At 35.1% G+C, this 17,335-nt stretch overlaps 1 protein-coding gene across 6 annotated transcripts in view; it reads left to right on the forward strand.

The window, feature by feature from the left end:
* The first annotated feature begins 12,827 nt into the window (after nucleotides 1-12,827).
* LOC143059894 (uncharacterized) overlaps nucleotides 12,828-17,335 on the forward strand; it is a 41,761-nt gene continuing 37,253 nt past the window's right edge. For all 6 annotated transcript variants that reach the window (XM_076233485.1, XM_076233487.1, XM_076233484.1 and 3 more), the window contains exon 1: nucleotides 12,828-12,951. In XM_076233485.1, coding sequence (XP_076089600.1) covers nucleotides 12,949-12,951 — 3 coding nt within the window. In that variant the 5' untranslated portion in view covers nucleotides 12,828-12,948. The remainder of the gene's footprint in view (nucleotides 12,952-17,335) is intronic.

A 17,335-nucleotide genomic window follows, 5' to 3' on the forward strand; every position in this document is an offset into this window, starting at 1 on the left:
TTCATTAAGAAGTTTTTGGTATTTAATTTTTTAGTCGACCTATTGCCATTTACTCGTAATAACAAATCGGTAATGACCATCGGTAATGACCATCGGTATAAAATGTGTTTACTATAAATTTGACAATTAAGTAAAATAACTATGTGAAACTTCTTATTTTTATTTAGCTTATCTTTTTATTATAATATAATAATAAAATTACCTACATGATAGCGTCTTTTTAATGAACGGTCATACCATATGCAGAGTTTAGAAGTATTTAAAAAAAGTAAACTGTAACAGAGTGTTAATTACCCCGACCATACGCGTACGGTCGGACCATATCAGTATATACCCATATGGTCATGACCATACGCGTATGGTCCAAATACTCATATGGTCCGGAACATATACATAAAATATACATAATAAGACATATAAAAATGTGAAGATGTGGTATGATTGCTTAAGAGACAACTCTCCACAAGAGACCAAAATGACACAGAACACATAAACAAGCAACGTGTCCACCGCAATATTCAATAAAAATAATAGCGCTAATAGGGGTATTTCATCTATAAGAAAACATTATTACCACCAGAGATATGAACTTAATTGAAAGTCCTTTTCTAAGAGGTGCAACGTACAACAAACGTATTATAAGTGAATAGGTAACAAATAGGTAACAGGGTATTTACCGAGTGCTGGAACGGGTACATGCGCTCTAATAGGGTAATTTCATCTCTAAGAACACATTGTTACCACCAGAGACATGAACACAATTAAAAAACGATTTATTTTAAAGTGCAACGTATACCCTGCGCATTAAAAGCGAATAAGGAACGAATAAGTAACCGGGTATTATCCGAGCGCTGGAACGGGAACATACGCGCTAATAAGGATATTTCATCTATAAGAACACATTATTACCACCAGAGATATGAACACAATTGAAAATCCTTTTCTAAAAGGTGCAACGTACAACAAACGTAAAAAAGCGAATAGGTAACGAATAGGTAACAGGGTATTAACCGAGCTCTGGAACGGGTACATGCGCGCAAATAGGGTCATTTCATCTCTAAGAACACATTGTTACCACCAGAGACATGAACACAATTGAAAATCCTTTTCTAAAAGGTGCAACGTACAACAAACGTATTATAAGAACGTATACCCTGCGCATTAAAAGCGAATAAGGAACGAATAAGTAACAGGGTATCACTTTAGCGCTGAAACGGGTATATATATTCTATTAGGGTAATTTCACCTCTAAGAACCAATACTGTTACCACCAGAGACACAAAACTATTTCTTTTTTAAAGTGTAACGCATAACACACATTTTAAAAGCGAATAAGGAACGAATAAGTAACAGGGTACCAGTCGAGCGCTGAAACGGGTACATATGTTCTTTTAGGGTTATTTCACCTCTAAGAACCGACAGTTACCACCAGAGACACAAAATCATTTCTTTTTTAAAGTGCAAAGCATAACACACGTTTTAAAAGCGAATAAGGGTCGAATAAGTAACAGGGTATCACTGAGTCGAGCGCTGAAACGGGAAGATATGTTCTATTAGGGTTATTTCACCTTTTAGAACCGACAATTACAACCAGAGACACAAAAATATTTCTTTTGTTAAAGCGAAACGCATAACACACGTTTTATAAGCGAATAAGGAACGAATAATTAACAGGATATCAGTGTAGCGGTGAAACGGGTACATAGGCGCTAATAGGGGTTTTTCAACTCAGAGAACACATAATTACCACCAGTGACATGAACACAATTAAAAAACGATTTATTTCAAGGTGCAACGTAAATCACGCGTATTAAAAGCGATTAAGGAACGAATAAGTAACAGGATATAAACCGAGCGGGTCATTTCATCTATAAGAACACATTTCATCTCTAAGAACACATTGTTATCACCAGAGACATGGACACAATTGAAAATCCTTTTCTAAAAGGTGCAACGTACAACAAACCAAGGTGTATCTCTAGTAATATTTTCAAAGACCAGGGACCCTATATGACATACACAAGACCCCATGGTCTTATCCTAAGTAATATTTTCATAAGAACAGGCACCCCATATGACATACACAAGACGCCATGGTCTTATCTCTAGTAATATTTACAAAGACCAAGGACCCCATATGACATACACAAGACACCATGGTCTTATCTCTAGTAATATTTTCATAAGACCAGGGACCCAATATGACATACACAAGACCCCATGGTCTTATCTCTAGTAATAATTTCATAAGACCAGGGACCCAATATGACATACACAAGACCCCATGGTCTTATCTCTAGTAATAATTTCATAAGACCAGGGACCCCATATGACATACACAAGACACCAAGGTCGTATCTCTAGTAATATTTACAAAGATCAAGGACCCCATATGACATACACAAGACACCATGGTCTTATCTCTAGTAATATTTTCATAAGACCAGGGACCCAATATGACATACACAAGACCCCATGGTCTTATCTCTAGTAATATTTTCATAAGACCAGGGACCCCATATGACATACACAAGACGCCATGGTCTTATCTCTAGTAATATTTTCAAAGACCAGGGACCCCATATAACATACACAAGACCCCATGGTCTTATCTCTAGTAATAATTTCATAAGACCAGGGACCCAATATGACATACACAAGACCCCATGGTCTTATCTCTAGTAATAATTTCATAAGACCAGGGACCCCATATGACATACACAAGACACCAAGGTCGTATCTCTAGTAATATTTACAAAGACCAAGGACCCCATATGACATACACAAGACACCATGGTCTTATCTCTAGTAATATTTTCATAAGACCAGGGACCCAATATGACATACACAAGACCCCATGGTCTTATCTCTAGTAATATTTTCATAAGACCAGGGACCCCATATGACATACACAAGACACCAATGTCGTATCTCTAGTAATATTTTCAAAGACCAGGGACCCCATATAACATACACAAGACCCCATGGTCTTATCTCTAGTAATAATTTCATAAGACCAGGGACCCCATATGACATACACAAGACACCAAGGTCGTATCTCTAGTAATATTTTCAAAGACCATGGACCCCATATGACATACACAAGACCCCATGGTCTTATCTCTAGTAATATTTTCAAAGACCAGGGACCTTATATGACATACACAAGACACCATGGTCTTATCTCTAGTAATATTTTCATAAGACCAGGGACCCTATATGACATGCACAAGACACCACGATCTTATCTTTAGTAATATTTTCAAAGACCAGGGACCTTATATGTCATACACAAGACACCATGGTCTTATCTCTAGTAATATTTTCAAAGACCAGGGACCCTATATAACATACACAAGACACCACGGTCTTATCTCTAGTAATAATTTCATAAGACCAGGGACCCCATATGACATACACAAGACGCCATGGTCTTAGCTCTAGTAATATTTTCATAAGACCATGGACCATATATTACATATACAAGACACCACGGTCTTATCTCTAGTAATATTTTCATAAGACCAAGGACAATATGACATACATAAGGTGCAAATTGAACATACCTTGTGCAATGTGACGATATGCACGGCATGACATTTCAAGGCGCTTGTGTGCATAAAATACTTCTAATATGCGTGGCTGCACTATTTCCCGTGCATAGTCTATTCAACTTCACAGGACAGAATTTAATGCATTTCTGTTTTGTTGTGTACGCTACTGACGACCACCTAGGACAGTTTGTTAAAAATAAAACACGTTGAGACTTTGTTAATCTCACAAACAAGAAATGCCACAAAACAGTCAGCCTTAAGTTACATAGATTTAATTATGACTATTGAACGTGTAGCTAGCCTAGCTGCTACATAGATATTGATAGCAGATAGACTAGCTACTCGTTAAGTAAAAAAAATCTCTCATGGATGTGTAACTAAGCTACTGGACCAACTTCAGTGGGAATCACTGCAACACAGACGATGGAAACAGTGTCTGGTGCTGTGTTACAAGACTCAACACGAGATGATTGCCATTCATCCAGCCGAATACTACACAACAGGGGACAGTAGGACCAGGGGCAACCATAAATTTAGAAAAACTAGAGTGAAGAGGGATGTATACTACCACTCATTCTTCCCAAGAACAACTAGAGAATGGAATAAACTCCCCGAATCTGTAGTGGAGTCTGGATCTCTAGAGGACTTCAGGGCCAGAGTGAATACCATCCCCTGGACCCAGCCACATCTGAAATAGACAGCAGGATAACCAGTGTACATAGATGTAATTAATATCATATTTTATTGTAAACACCGTCCAGTTTATTTCCTGGACTTTTACTTTTGGCCAGAAGAGTGGCCTCCTGTCTGTTTGAGATGCGCCCGAGTCAATTACACTTTACTACAGAGTTCGACTCGTAGTGGGAAGAAGAAGAAGAAGAAGAAGAAATGATAAAAAAAAAAACTTTGGAGACTAAATAATTGCAGGAAAGCAGGGTTGGGTATAACGGACCCACTTGTAGAAAAATAACCATATGTTAACATAAAGTTTTGTACAGATATTATTTCATTGTAGATTAGAGAAAACATATTTGTATCAAACTTTATGAAATTAACTATACTAATATTATAGTATTGCCATACCAACGCTGTTTATTGTATTTCGTGTATAAGAAGAGGTGGTGGCAATTTTTTAATACTTTTACCCCCCCCCCCCCCAGGGGCGGATGCAGGAATTTTCGAAAGGGGGGGTGCTAACCCAGGGCACCCAGGGCAAAGGGGGGGGGGGGGGTGCAAAACATATGTCCCGATACAAATGCATTGATCGGCAAAAATAAAGGGGGGGTGCGCACCCCCGGAACCCCCCTCCTGGATCCGCCACTGCCCCCCATTTTCTTTGAATTTGGGTCTTTCTAAATTTCACTCTAGTTGCTAGGGTCACCCTACCCCAACTTTGGGCCTCAATTTAAAATGTTTCATAACTTTACCCACCTGGGTCTTTGGGTCTAGGCAAACTGTAGGGATTTTTGTTTATGAATTGCAGAATGAGGAGGTGATGTCACTTTTATTGTAAACATTAGTTATTTAATACTGAGAGAGGTCAGATTCGTCTTTGAATATCTTTCTACTTTGGAAATTAAAGAACTTTAACACATTTAATACAATGATTGGTTCATCAATTAGGCAAAAGTCTTTATTCAAAATTACATTCGGGGCTCATTTTGTCCGAATTGCACTAAGACGAATGAATGACCAATCAAACACGACATGTACATCAAATACAGTTTTTCACATTGGGTTGTCGGCCTTGAAATTCTTTTACACAAACAGCGTATTTTTAAATCAGAAGTTAACTGTCATTATTTATTTTAAACAACACATTCGTCTTATTTCAGGTCAAGAGTACTTGCTATTTATCAAGCTTCCTGATCACCAAATCTTAATTATACATGTTGTAATATCATACATAAAAAAACACCGATGTTTGTTAAATAGTTTAATGTATACTCTATGCACTGAAGCCAAGAAAGGTGAGGTCTGTTCCCGTTGAAATATTATTAGTTACCTACAATGAATTTCAACACATCTACCTCAGGTTTCAACGGGGCCCTTTGACCTCAATAACATATGAGTATAGAATTGATTGGGATTGGGATTGATACACTTTAATAGAACAAGGACTTGTATAGGCTGTTTAGCATTAGTTTTTTAATTTTTGAAGTTGAAAATTATGTTACAGGGCACAAAGGTATCTTTAAATTTATTTCTTACTGAAAATCTAAAGCTATTAAACCATTGATGTGGGTTATACATCCAGTGAGTGGGAAGATGATGATCTCAGAGGTAGAGATTAACTTATAAAGATCAGTAGCCAGCTGGGCTACGAGACCTGAAAATTGCGCTTTTTGTTCAGAAATGGCGCATAGAGTGACACATGTAAGCTCCCACATGGCGCACAATATGTTTCATTTTGTATCTAAATGTTAAGATATTGTAAAATGGATATGATATATAATATATAAAACACCCGGCCCATTGAACCTTTTACTTTCAATTCAATATCAATGTTCTAATATCACATACTACATGCAATAAATCAACTATATTTGGTGTATGGACAGTGTTCAAGCTAGTCCTTTTCACAGGGCGGTCCACCCGCCCTTACCCGAGTGCCGCCCTGTGCCCTTTGTACAGTTTCCAGGGCGCCCTGCCTTTTTTTGAAGATGGATTGTATATTATTTTGTTCGTATTGATATGATCCGCCAATAACGAAATTTTACCTGGCTTTCTTTACGACTCCAAGCTAATCAACAGTAACATCAGGTGTCACAATCTGTTGTTCTAGGTTATCCGTTTATTGGATGGGTCATTAATGATCATCAACATTAATTCATTCAAATAGAATCGGTCCTGCTTCAGGTTAAAGTTTTTGGTCAAGGTATAGTTTTTGATGAAGCTGAAGTCCAATCAACTTGAAGCTTAGTACACTTGTTGCTTATCATATGATCTTTCTAATTTTAAAGCTAACTCAGACTTTTGACCCAAATTGCATGGTCCACATGAAATAGTACATAGTACACATGTTCCCTTTGATATGATCTTTCCAATTGTAATGCCAAATTAGATTTTTTACCCCCTTTTTTAATGGTTCACTAAACATAGAAAATGATAGTGCGAGTGGGGCATCCATGTACTATGAACACATTCTTGTTAATACTTATTTTCACTGTTCACTATATGATCCTAACATTGTGCATTTACAGCTGTTTTTTGCTGTATTGCCATTAAGCACGTGCACAGCAGAGGTAGAACAATCATGCATAATACACCAGTTACTTCTAAAAATACAATGACAGCTAATCACCTTAAGACAGTACAACATTTCTTTATACATTATAATTTAAAAGCAGGTAATCCAAACATAACATTATACTTAAAACCATTAACAAGGAAACCCTTTTAATTTGTGATCTTCCCTTATATTTCCATTTCCGCTTGTTTTCCCCACTAAAATGTTATAAATATAAATAGATTTTCTACACCATGATGTATAACACACCTACCTTTGTTGGGTGAAATCATTATTTCATAAAAAAAAATATGGCAAGAGTTGTACACATGAGAGCGCTTAGTATACAATTTCCCAAATAGTTCATGTTTCAACGGGCATTATTCTTTTTAAAGTAAGTAATCCACACTGATTTTTGAACTCGTCCAAGATAAAGCTGATTTAACCTATGAGCCCAAGACATTGCTGATTTAACCTCTGATATAAGTTGTTTCTATGTACCCTTCAAAGCATTGTGTGAGAGGAAAAAAGGCATGTGACATATACAATATGTACATGCATGGTAAGCAATGGTAATTAAAAAAAAAACTGTCCACATAATTCGCAAGCCTATACCAATCAATCAAAATCTTTAGAAAAAATCTAGGACAAGTTTTATGATAAATGGGTCTCATTGGGGTCTAAGCGTGACGCGGGATTGCCGATTATTTTGTAAGCGTGAAACGTGAAAGTCAAATTATTGTGTCGTGAAAACGGGAAATGAGGTCTAGCGGGATCCAGGAAATGACAAAAAAATGAGAATTGCTTACGTACATAGTGTAAGCGGGAAACGGGAATGTGACAAAACAGTAAGCGGGATCCGGGATCGGCACACCCCAATGAGACCCCCTGATAACAAAAAGAATCTGCAGCTTATCGTTCAAACTTTTGAACAGGACAGGAGTCAGAAAATGTCTCAAAAGCACATATACTTTAAAAGGGTAAAGAAATAATCTTCTACCAATCTTCTGAAAAACAATATGAACTGACGGCAACGCCTATTCACATTAGGAAAAAAACAAATTATACAACGGTATTATATAGTTAACATGGTTAAGAATTAATCTAAGAAAGTTTCAATAAATTCTAAAATTTTAGAAGAAATGGAGGATACACCATATACACTCCCCATATATAGCAATGAACAGTCAAATATTTGCTAAGCGAAAACCCAATTAATTTGTGGAAGTTTGTTTGAACGAAATTCATTCACTGGTTTAGAAAAGTATATTTACGCAAAAAAGAAGCAGTTGGTACATATAGCAAAGAATACAATTTTCTTAAAAAAAGAAGAGAGGAAACAGCTAGTGCAAACATTTTTAGATATTAGAAAGTTATTAGAATTTCTTTGAGAACAGTGATACTAAGTTGTTAACAGAAATACTTTGTGGTGAAAGAAATATACACATACTTTGTAAGCAACTGGGATTCTAAGTATTATCATCACAACTTTGGACAGCCTTGGTTTTCTTGAGATACACATCAACACTACTTCAAGACTGGAAGTGCAAAACTATTCTACCTACATATACCCAGATATGATAAATTAATGTATTGCCATAAATAGTTTGGAAGGCTTTGTCTTCATGAGGTTCATATTATTTGAACCTAAAGTATAGACCAATTAAATTTTCATACATACTGTAAATCGATGCCTCGTGTAGAGAGTGCTACGGTCACTGCAAGATAAGAACCATTGTAACAGCTCTTTGAAGGGTCCATATCCAATTAACCTTCATTTTCCATTTGCAGTCCAAATTGCCTCGAACTTTCAAATCGGTCTACATTAAGGTCCAAAGGGTCCAAAATTAAACTTAGTTTGATTTTTACAAAAATTGCATTCTTGGGGTTCTTTGATATGCTGAATCTAAACATGTACTTTGATTTTTGATTATGGGCCCAGTTTTCAAGATGGTCCAAATCGGGGTCCAAAATTTAACTTTATTTGATTTTAACAAAAATTGAATATATGGGGTTCTTCAATATGCTGAATCTAATCATGTATTTAGATTTTTAATATTTGGTCCTGGTTATCAAATTGGTCCACATTGAGGTCTAAAAGGTCTAAAATTGACATTATTTGATTTCATCAAAAATTGAATTCTTGGGGTTCTATGATATGCTGAATCTAACCTTGTATTTAGATTTTGGATATTGGACCATAGACCACATTCATTTGGTATATATTACAGCTAGGACCTTGGTACTCGTTTAATACATATACATGTACATCTATTGGGAAATATAAATTGACATCAGATTTACACTCAGGGATTTGTGTAACGTAGTAGCATATTAATTTTGTGTTTCTATTTTTTTGGAGGTCAAACGACCCCGATGACTTCCGTACACTATATACAAAATTAATGGCAAATCATCGGCACAGACCTGTCTAGTGTACAGTCAAGCTATATTTTTATCTATTGTGGTCTATTAGACAGATATTGGTAAATTTATTTTTTCACAAGGGCAAATAAATACACATTTGATATTTGATTATCAAAAACTTCTTCAAATACAGCAAATATGACATGTTGACATGTTGCCACACATTAAAAAATGTTTTTGAAAATTGCTTTACACCTTTTGGGAAAATATTGTGTACGCGTTTTTCCAAGGGCAACTAATCTAAACGAACGACCATTCTGCACCTGAACAACCGCTACGGTAAACCGTCAACAAAAAGATGCAAACAATTAAATCATTGAACACTGTCATCCTGAAGAATATACTACACTGTCAGTATACAGGACACCAATGTCATTGTGATTTGCACATCTTAAAATTTTTAATTATGTTTTATATAGTTTTGTCTGATTGTAGAATATTCTGTACAAAATAGAGGGGGGGCAAGGGGTTTAACTGTTATGCTGTTATGGGGCAATTTAATTCTTTGTTATCTGTTATTTTGAAAATATATTTGCTGTTAGCTGTTATTGTCTTATTCTTTGTTAGCTGTTATTGGGCTTTTAGTTTTTTTGTTATCTGTTATTGTGATAATTTATTTGCTGTTAACTGTTATTGAAAATTGGAATGTTAGCATTTTTTTGACAGTCAATATTCGGTATAAATTGAAGATCATTGGCCATTGGGGTCTACCACTACTAATATGTTTGTCCTGTATTCAGAGAAGGATTCCATTAACATATACCCATCACAGAAGTGAGGTCCAGGACAATTCAAGTATATCTTATGATTATCCTTTGTAATAAATTCCATTTTTTTATGAATGTGTATTTAGAATTATCTTAATTTTTTGTATGAGAATAATGTTCCTTGTTTTCCGTACGAACATATTAAATTAAAACAATTCTTAATATAACAAAAAGGAAAACATATGGCCAGGAATATCTGACAAGGATCTCAATTAAGGACTAGGTCCTAACAACCACTTAACCTTTTATATAATATGGTACATAGACTCAGCTCTGTGATTCTTTTCAAAGCAGAACCAAATGCATTGTACAATGAAAGTTCCAACCATGTACTTGGGTCCGAAGCTGCACATAACTCATTACAAACAAAGATTTATTTCGTTTCAAGCCATTGTTTCCCTACTAAACTATGTATTCTACTTACTAGTACACTTGGTACAATCAAAAACCTCAGCTGATAAAAAATTGTTCAAATAAGGCCTTTGAAAATAGTGGAATAAATTGCTTTTAGAGTGTCAAAATTCGTTCGAAGTACTTGATAAATTGCATGCTTATAATTAGTGCTTTTGATTTTTCTACCCTATATACCACTTTGCCTCAAAGTTTTATTAAGAAAAATTCACACACCTCATTAAATGGTCATTTAGAAAAAGTCAGAATATTCAAACTCTTTTAGGTTACTTTTTTGATTAGCAACAAAGGGAGCGTCAGTCAATATATATAAACAACACACCAACGTTTCATGAGAACTGCTGAAAACATTTTTGTGTTAATGTCTGAAAACTGGAAAATCCATTACCCAGAAACTTAAAATCTAAAATTTATAAAAAAAAAAAAAAAAGAAAAAAAAAGGGAGCTCACGTCAATAGATATAACCAATTTCCCAAAGTTTAATGCAAATGGTTAAAGAGTTTTTGAGTTAATGTCCGACATGTTGACAACAGACGGACAACAGTATACCATAATGCGTTCCGTAAACGAGCATATAAAAAATATTATAATATATTGAGTAGTCCTTTAAACACATTCTAGATACATAAATTAATACTAAAAACATAGTCATACAAAATGGAATGCATTACAAAGGATTATATCCGTAATAAGAAATACTGATTTGTCAAAGACCGAATTATTTTAATATTTCATTTAATGTTATCTGTTTTTGTCCATTTTAATTCCTTGTTATCTGTTATGAGCCAAATCAATTTGCTGTTTTGCTGTTATTGGGACCCCCCTTGCCCCCCCTCAAAATACCGTCAGACATAGTGAAAAAAATATATGATAGGATATGTCTAAGGCGTTACGCGCGATATGTTCGTACATGTAAGCGTAACACAACGTCGCGAATATTTCGTAACGTTCAAACCGAAAATTCGACTGAAACGTTGTTTTTAAGCAAGTGCGACATTCTTGTAAGACTCGGCAAAATCGACGGTGCTTTTTAACTACTTATCGAAAATTGATGTATTTCAGTTTTTTGAAAATTTAAGAAAAATAACATTTTAAAAAATCATAAATTCTACCATTATAAGAGCAGTGATAAGCAAACAATGGACGTAAATTTGAGTTGAGTTCGTTTTTAAGTTAAAAAATGGCGGTGCGACAAACTTGTAAGCCTTTGAAAAATCGCTCATAAATTACCATATATCATGTTTCAGGATATTTGTCTTTAAATTCATAAAATTAAGCAAATTAACATTGATGTAGTAAATACAAATACTACACTTTTTTCATTTTAGATAAATATTTTTTGATTCTCAAATCTGGAATCCCAATTTTTTTTCCCGCGGGACAGATTTGCCCTTTTAGTATTGAACGCGTTTTTTTTTCTATGACGTCATCATAACGTCATAAAAATGCATAAAGGAATGGAGGAACTATTCTGTTTAATAATGGAAAAACACGTTTTTCAAAATATTAAATAGTTTTGACGAAAATCATAGTTTAGTGGTTACAATAACTGAAATATGTTACGCGGGACAACCTAAAAATAGCCGTTTTTTTTAAATGAAGTTTCAACAATTATTTTATTTGTTTTTTATTTTAAAAAATCGTTATTTTTTAAAATACGTACAATGAGGGGGAGGACAGGGGTAAGGGAGACAAGGAGAAAGGGGGTAGGAGAAAGGAGAAAGGGGGTGGGAGAAAGGAGAAATGGGTAGGAGAAAGGAGAGGAAGGCTGGGAGAAAGGAGAAAAAGTTGGACAAAAAAATAAAATATGACAAAATAAAATATCTCTCTTTTTTCCGGTAAATTAAAAAAAAAATAAGGAGAAGAGGGGTAGGAGAAAGGAGAAGAGGGGTGGAAGAAGGGAGAAGGGTACCCCCTGTCCTCCCCCTCTACAATAGCAACTACTCAGAAGTTTTATAAATATTTTTCTCTAATTTTTAGTCAATTTATCCCTTTCTAGTGCACCCATTGTATAAAAAAAATCCACGTGTGCTTCGTTTGATCTCAGTTCTTCATTGGTTAAAATCCGATTATGACGTCGAATTTTCTTGTTTTCCTCCGAATTTCCTATTGTGACGGCATGAAAAAAAGGCGACCATGCCTGATGACATCACATAGAAAGAACACATCTTTTTGCAGATCAGTCGCAAAGAAGGAATAAGTTTGCCTGCGTATTGTTAGAAAATCATTAGATAAACAGATTCCACCACCAAATCTCGTGTAATACGATATTTATCCACTCTCGACAGTTAAATTTTAAATATTTCTTCTTCCGAATACGGGAGTAGACTCCTAGGTAGGAGTGTAAAACGCTCGGCGAGTCTCGGGTTTAGTCGCACACCAGTCGTGTCCAATCCGGATCTCAAAAACCGATTCCGATATGCAGTTTATTGTATAATAGATACGTCAGCAAAACCAGTGTACACATCATGCACATATTTAATGGATTTGTCATAAGGCGCTAACAACAAAACGCAACGATAAGAATAGGAAACACAACCATAAAAATAATTATGGAGGAATGGTGAGACAGTGGCGGACCCCTCCCCCCCCCCGTATTTTCCACCTTTACCAGATGAACCACTTCAGTTGGAAAATCCTCTTGAAGTGTAGAATCCCTTATTGTTGATTATTCACTATTGCCGTATTGGAGGGGGAGGACAGGCGTAAGGGAGACGGGGAGAAAGGGGGTAGGAGAAAGGAGAAAGGGGGTGGGAGAAAGGAGAAAGGGGGTAGGAGAAAGGAGAGGAAGGCTGGGAGAAAGGAGAAAAAGTTAGAGAAAGGAGAAAAAATAAAATATCTCTCCTTTTAAAATTTTTTCTTATATTTCAAGAAAAAATATCTCAAAAGGAGATGTTTTATTCTAATGGGAGAAAGGAGAACAGGGGTAGGAGAAAGGAGAAGATGGGTGGGAGAAGGGAGAAGGGTACCCCCCTGTCCTCCCCCTCGTATTGGGCTATTCCAGAAATAATCCATACCCCCCTATAGTCCAAATAATTATGACGTCTTAAAAGGCTATTATAATTTTTTTCTTTGACGCCTTACATCGACGACGTTAATGTAAGGCGTCAAAGAAAAAAATTATAATAGCCTTTCAACAGGTCGGGACCACTACCTTATATGGAAATGCATAAATTAGCATACTTATGTTCTCGCACATGTAATTGTTTATTTACATGTGACGCAATTTATTTTTACCTAGGTTTTTGACCAATCCACTAAATGAGTTACAATGCATGATGGACTACTACGTGTTTACAATCAACCAAGAACACGTGTTATTTACTGAAAACAACACATTTTTTCGTGCAATGCGGGATTCACAATTTCGCTTAGTTTTTCATTTTGTGTATCCTTATTTATAGTTCGTGATATAAAGTATTACTTCCATGCTCAGATTAACGAAGAGTTGTTTCTATGCGAAGAAAAAAGGGTTTGAATTACCCGATATATAGCCATTAACATCATGTTTGATGATGGCACAGAGATTTCATGTATTGTTCCACCAGAAGCAACGAAACAACTGCGAAAAAACACAATTACCCATGAGACAAACTTACTGGTGTAAAGTAAGCCGTCGATAACAGCCGGAGTACAGTAATGTTTGTATATATAGATAATTAAAGGCAAATATGGGATCCTTGAATTTTGTGTTCGTAAAAAAGGCGAAGAAATATTTACATACATGGCAGTGTTAACAAAATCTATAAGTATTTTTGTTGGTCACATTTCAGTATATGGGACTTCCAAATTGTTCCCTTTTTTTAAGGTAGTGAAGTAAGCAACTGTAGTTTCAGTTTGTTCGTTTTTTAACGGGCTCAGACATTTGACAAACTGAATAAAATCATTACAGCTGATTTCTTAAACCTACAAAGTAAAACTTTGGTTGGCTTGCTTGCTTTGTTTGTATAGTTGTTTATACAAGCTTTGAAAATAAGATTGACATCTTTAAACAATATATATATATATATATATAGGCATAGTTTAACTTGTATATTTTATATTTTGTACAATATACAAACAAAGCAAGCAAGCTAACCAAAGTTTTGCTCCACATGCATTAGGAAATAAGCTGTAATGATTTTATCCATATGTATGTGCGACAAGATGGAAAATTTGATATGTTTTGTGAAAATTGCAGCGTTGGATCTATAATAAAAAAGAAGATGTGGTATGATTGCCAATGAGACAGCTGTCCACAAGAGACCAAAATGACACAGAAATAAACATTTATAGATCACCGTACGGTCTTCAACAATGAGCAAAGCCCATACCGCATAGTAAGCTATAAAAGTCCCCGAAATGACAATGTAAAACAATTCAAACGAGAAAACTAACGTCCCTAATTATATAAAAAAAATGAACGAAAAAAAAATATGTAACACATAAACAAACGACAACCACTGAAATACAGGCTCCTATACAATATATTTTTTTTTGATGAGATAGATTTCTTGTCCTTTTATATATTTAATTGAGCCGGTTTTTTTTTTGTTTTTTTTTTTGTTTGGATTGTTTTACACAAGTAATTTTTGGGTCATTAATAGCTTACTTTTCAGCATTGGACCTATGACTGCTTACTTTACTAAATTATGTCTTTGTTGGAAAGATGTCTCATTTAGTTTAGTTTAAACATATTTATTTATAGTGGATTGGGAAACAAGTTTTCCAACTTATATTAATCCCTTTCCACTTTGCGGGATGTCTCATTTGGCACTCATACGTCATCTTCTTATTTCTATATACAAAGCACGTTTTAGAAAAAAAAATAATAGGTAATATGGCACCCACTATGATCCAGAGACTTTTAATATTGGAGATATTTTACATATGTCAACAGGACAGCAGCCGAACGATAAAAAACCTCTGAGGTATATTTTGTGATAAAATTAGCAACAAACGATATTATCGATGGATGAAACTATAAAAAATGTATTGAGCTAAATACCGTACCCGCTCAGTGGCGGATCCAGGGGGCGGGGGTTCAGGGGGATGGACCCCCTTTTTTGGACGATCAGTGCATTTGGATGGGGACATGTAGTTGGAACCCCCTCCCCTTTTGTCCAGGGTTAGGACCCCCTTTTTAAAATGGCTGGACCCGCCCCTGCCGCTTTCATAACACTTCTTTTTAGCATACTGAATATTATGATGTTCTTACTATTAGTTCAGGTCCTGATAAAAAAAAAAACACATTCAGTACAGAAAGAAGTGTTTCAATAAAAGTTTCGTGTTTTTCTTGGCAGAAATGATTTTGCAAGACACTATACAGGTTTAAAAGAGCTCAAATGATTTTCTTACTGGACAGTGATCACTTCATTGTAAATTTCACTGCGTCGTGAAATTAATGCAGGTTCAATTCATAACAATGCACAAAACCGGTTCAACTACTTTTGCAAGGCGAAAAAGAAAGTCGAATCGTGAAGCCAATAAACAATATTTTTTTAATCTGAGCATGCAAATTGAAGATTACGTTATATATTTTACATTGAATATATTTGCAGAATAAAAACTTTGGTAATGAGAGTCCCAGACAATATATTAATTGACTGTTTTCCCACTAATTCCACGTGTTTTAAGTAGTTGTTTACTCGTAGTAGCCCACAATGCATTGTAGTTCATTGAGTCGATTGGTCAGTTTTTCAAGGCCATATTGGCCTTGTGTTTTGGAAATTACTATGCAAATATATTCTGACGTCAGAAAATCTAGAGTTCTCGACCTGTTCAAGACGTCATAATTATTTGGACTAACCCCCCTATAGAAGGTTAAGGATTTCCAGAAAAAAATCTGTTAAAATCTCAGATTTTCAAGAAAATATTCTGTAAGTTGTCAATAATTTCCAGATTATTTCAAAAATTCTAAAAAATATTCCAGGAAAAAAATGAGAATAATACTAAAAATTCCAAGAAAATATCCTGTGGAAATAAATATTTCCAGACAAATTTAATTTCCAACAGAAAAATTCCAGATAAACAATTTTCATGAAACATATAAGTTTTAATATTGTTTTTTTTGTGTCATACATGTAGATGATTAGATCAAACTGGCATTCATTCAGTGTATGGCAGCTGTATGCTTACTTGTTTTTGTTTAAATGTCTTTGTGATCAAGTTCATCCATTTCAAATGTACAATCATTCAATGGATAATTTATCTTGGGTCTTTTTATATTGTTATGATACATTACGGTCTCTGGTAAGGGTGAAGGTTGGCTCCTGTTGTAATGTTTAAAACACTACATTTTTTTATGCACCTTTTCTAAATCAGATGCCATTGACATTGTTCAGTGGTTGTCATTTGTTGGTGTAGTAACTTGTTCATGTTTCTGGTTTCTTTTTTTTTCATATAGATTCCACAGTTGGTTTTCTGTTATTTTTGGGGCCCATTATAACTTGTTGCTTGGTGTGAGCCAAGGCTCCATGTTTTTGACCTATACCTGTTAACTTTTTATGCGCTGTGATTTGGGTTGAGAGATGTCTCATTGGTATTCTTACCACATCTTCTTGTTTATACATGTAGGACTCTAAAGTGCGATGGTACTCTAAAGTGCGATGGTCACGCTAAAGTGCAATGGTCTACGCTAAAGTATGACGGTGTCTCACGCTAAAGTGCAATGTTTGTTTGTTCCCTAAAGTACGATGGTACAGCACGCTAAAGCGCGATGGAACAAAAGAGAAAGATTCAAGGGCACTAATGTCAAAAACAAGTCTTTTTGCGAAATCTAGTTTGCAATGATTCAACATATATACAACTTAGATTGACAACTAATACAAATAAATTTTGGAAAATCACTTGGATCATTTTGAATATCAATGTTTAGTGAGAGTTTAATGTCTCTAGCATATTTTGATTTTTCGTATGATAGGTGGTGAGCAGTTCTCTTTTCTGTAGTTCCACATAAACGACAGTTA

This window comes from Mytilus galloprovincialis, unplaced genomic scaffold (genome assembly GCF_965363235.1).
Source record: "Mytilus galloprovincialis unplaced genomic scaffold, xbMytGall1.hap1.1 HAP1_SCAFFOLD_40, whole genome shotgun sequence".
Classification (NCBI taxonomy): Eukaryota; Metazoa; Mollusca; class Bivalvia; order Mytilida; family Mytilidae; genus Mytilus; species Mytilus galloprovincialis.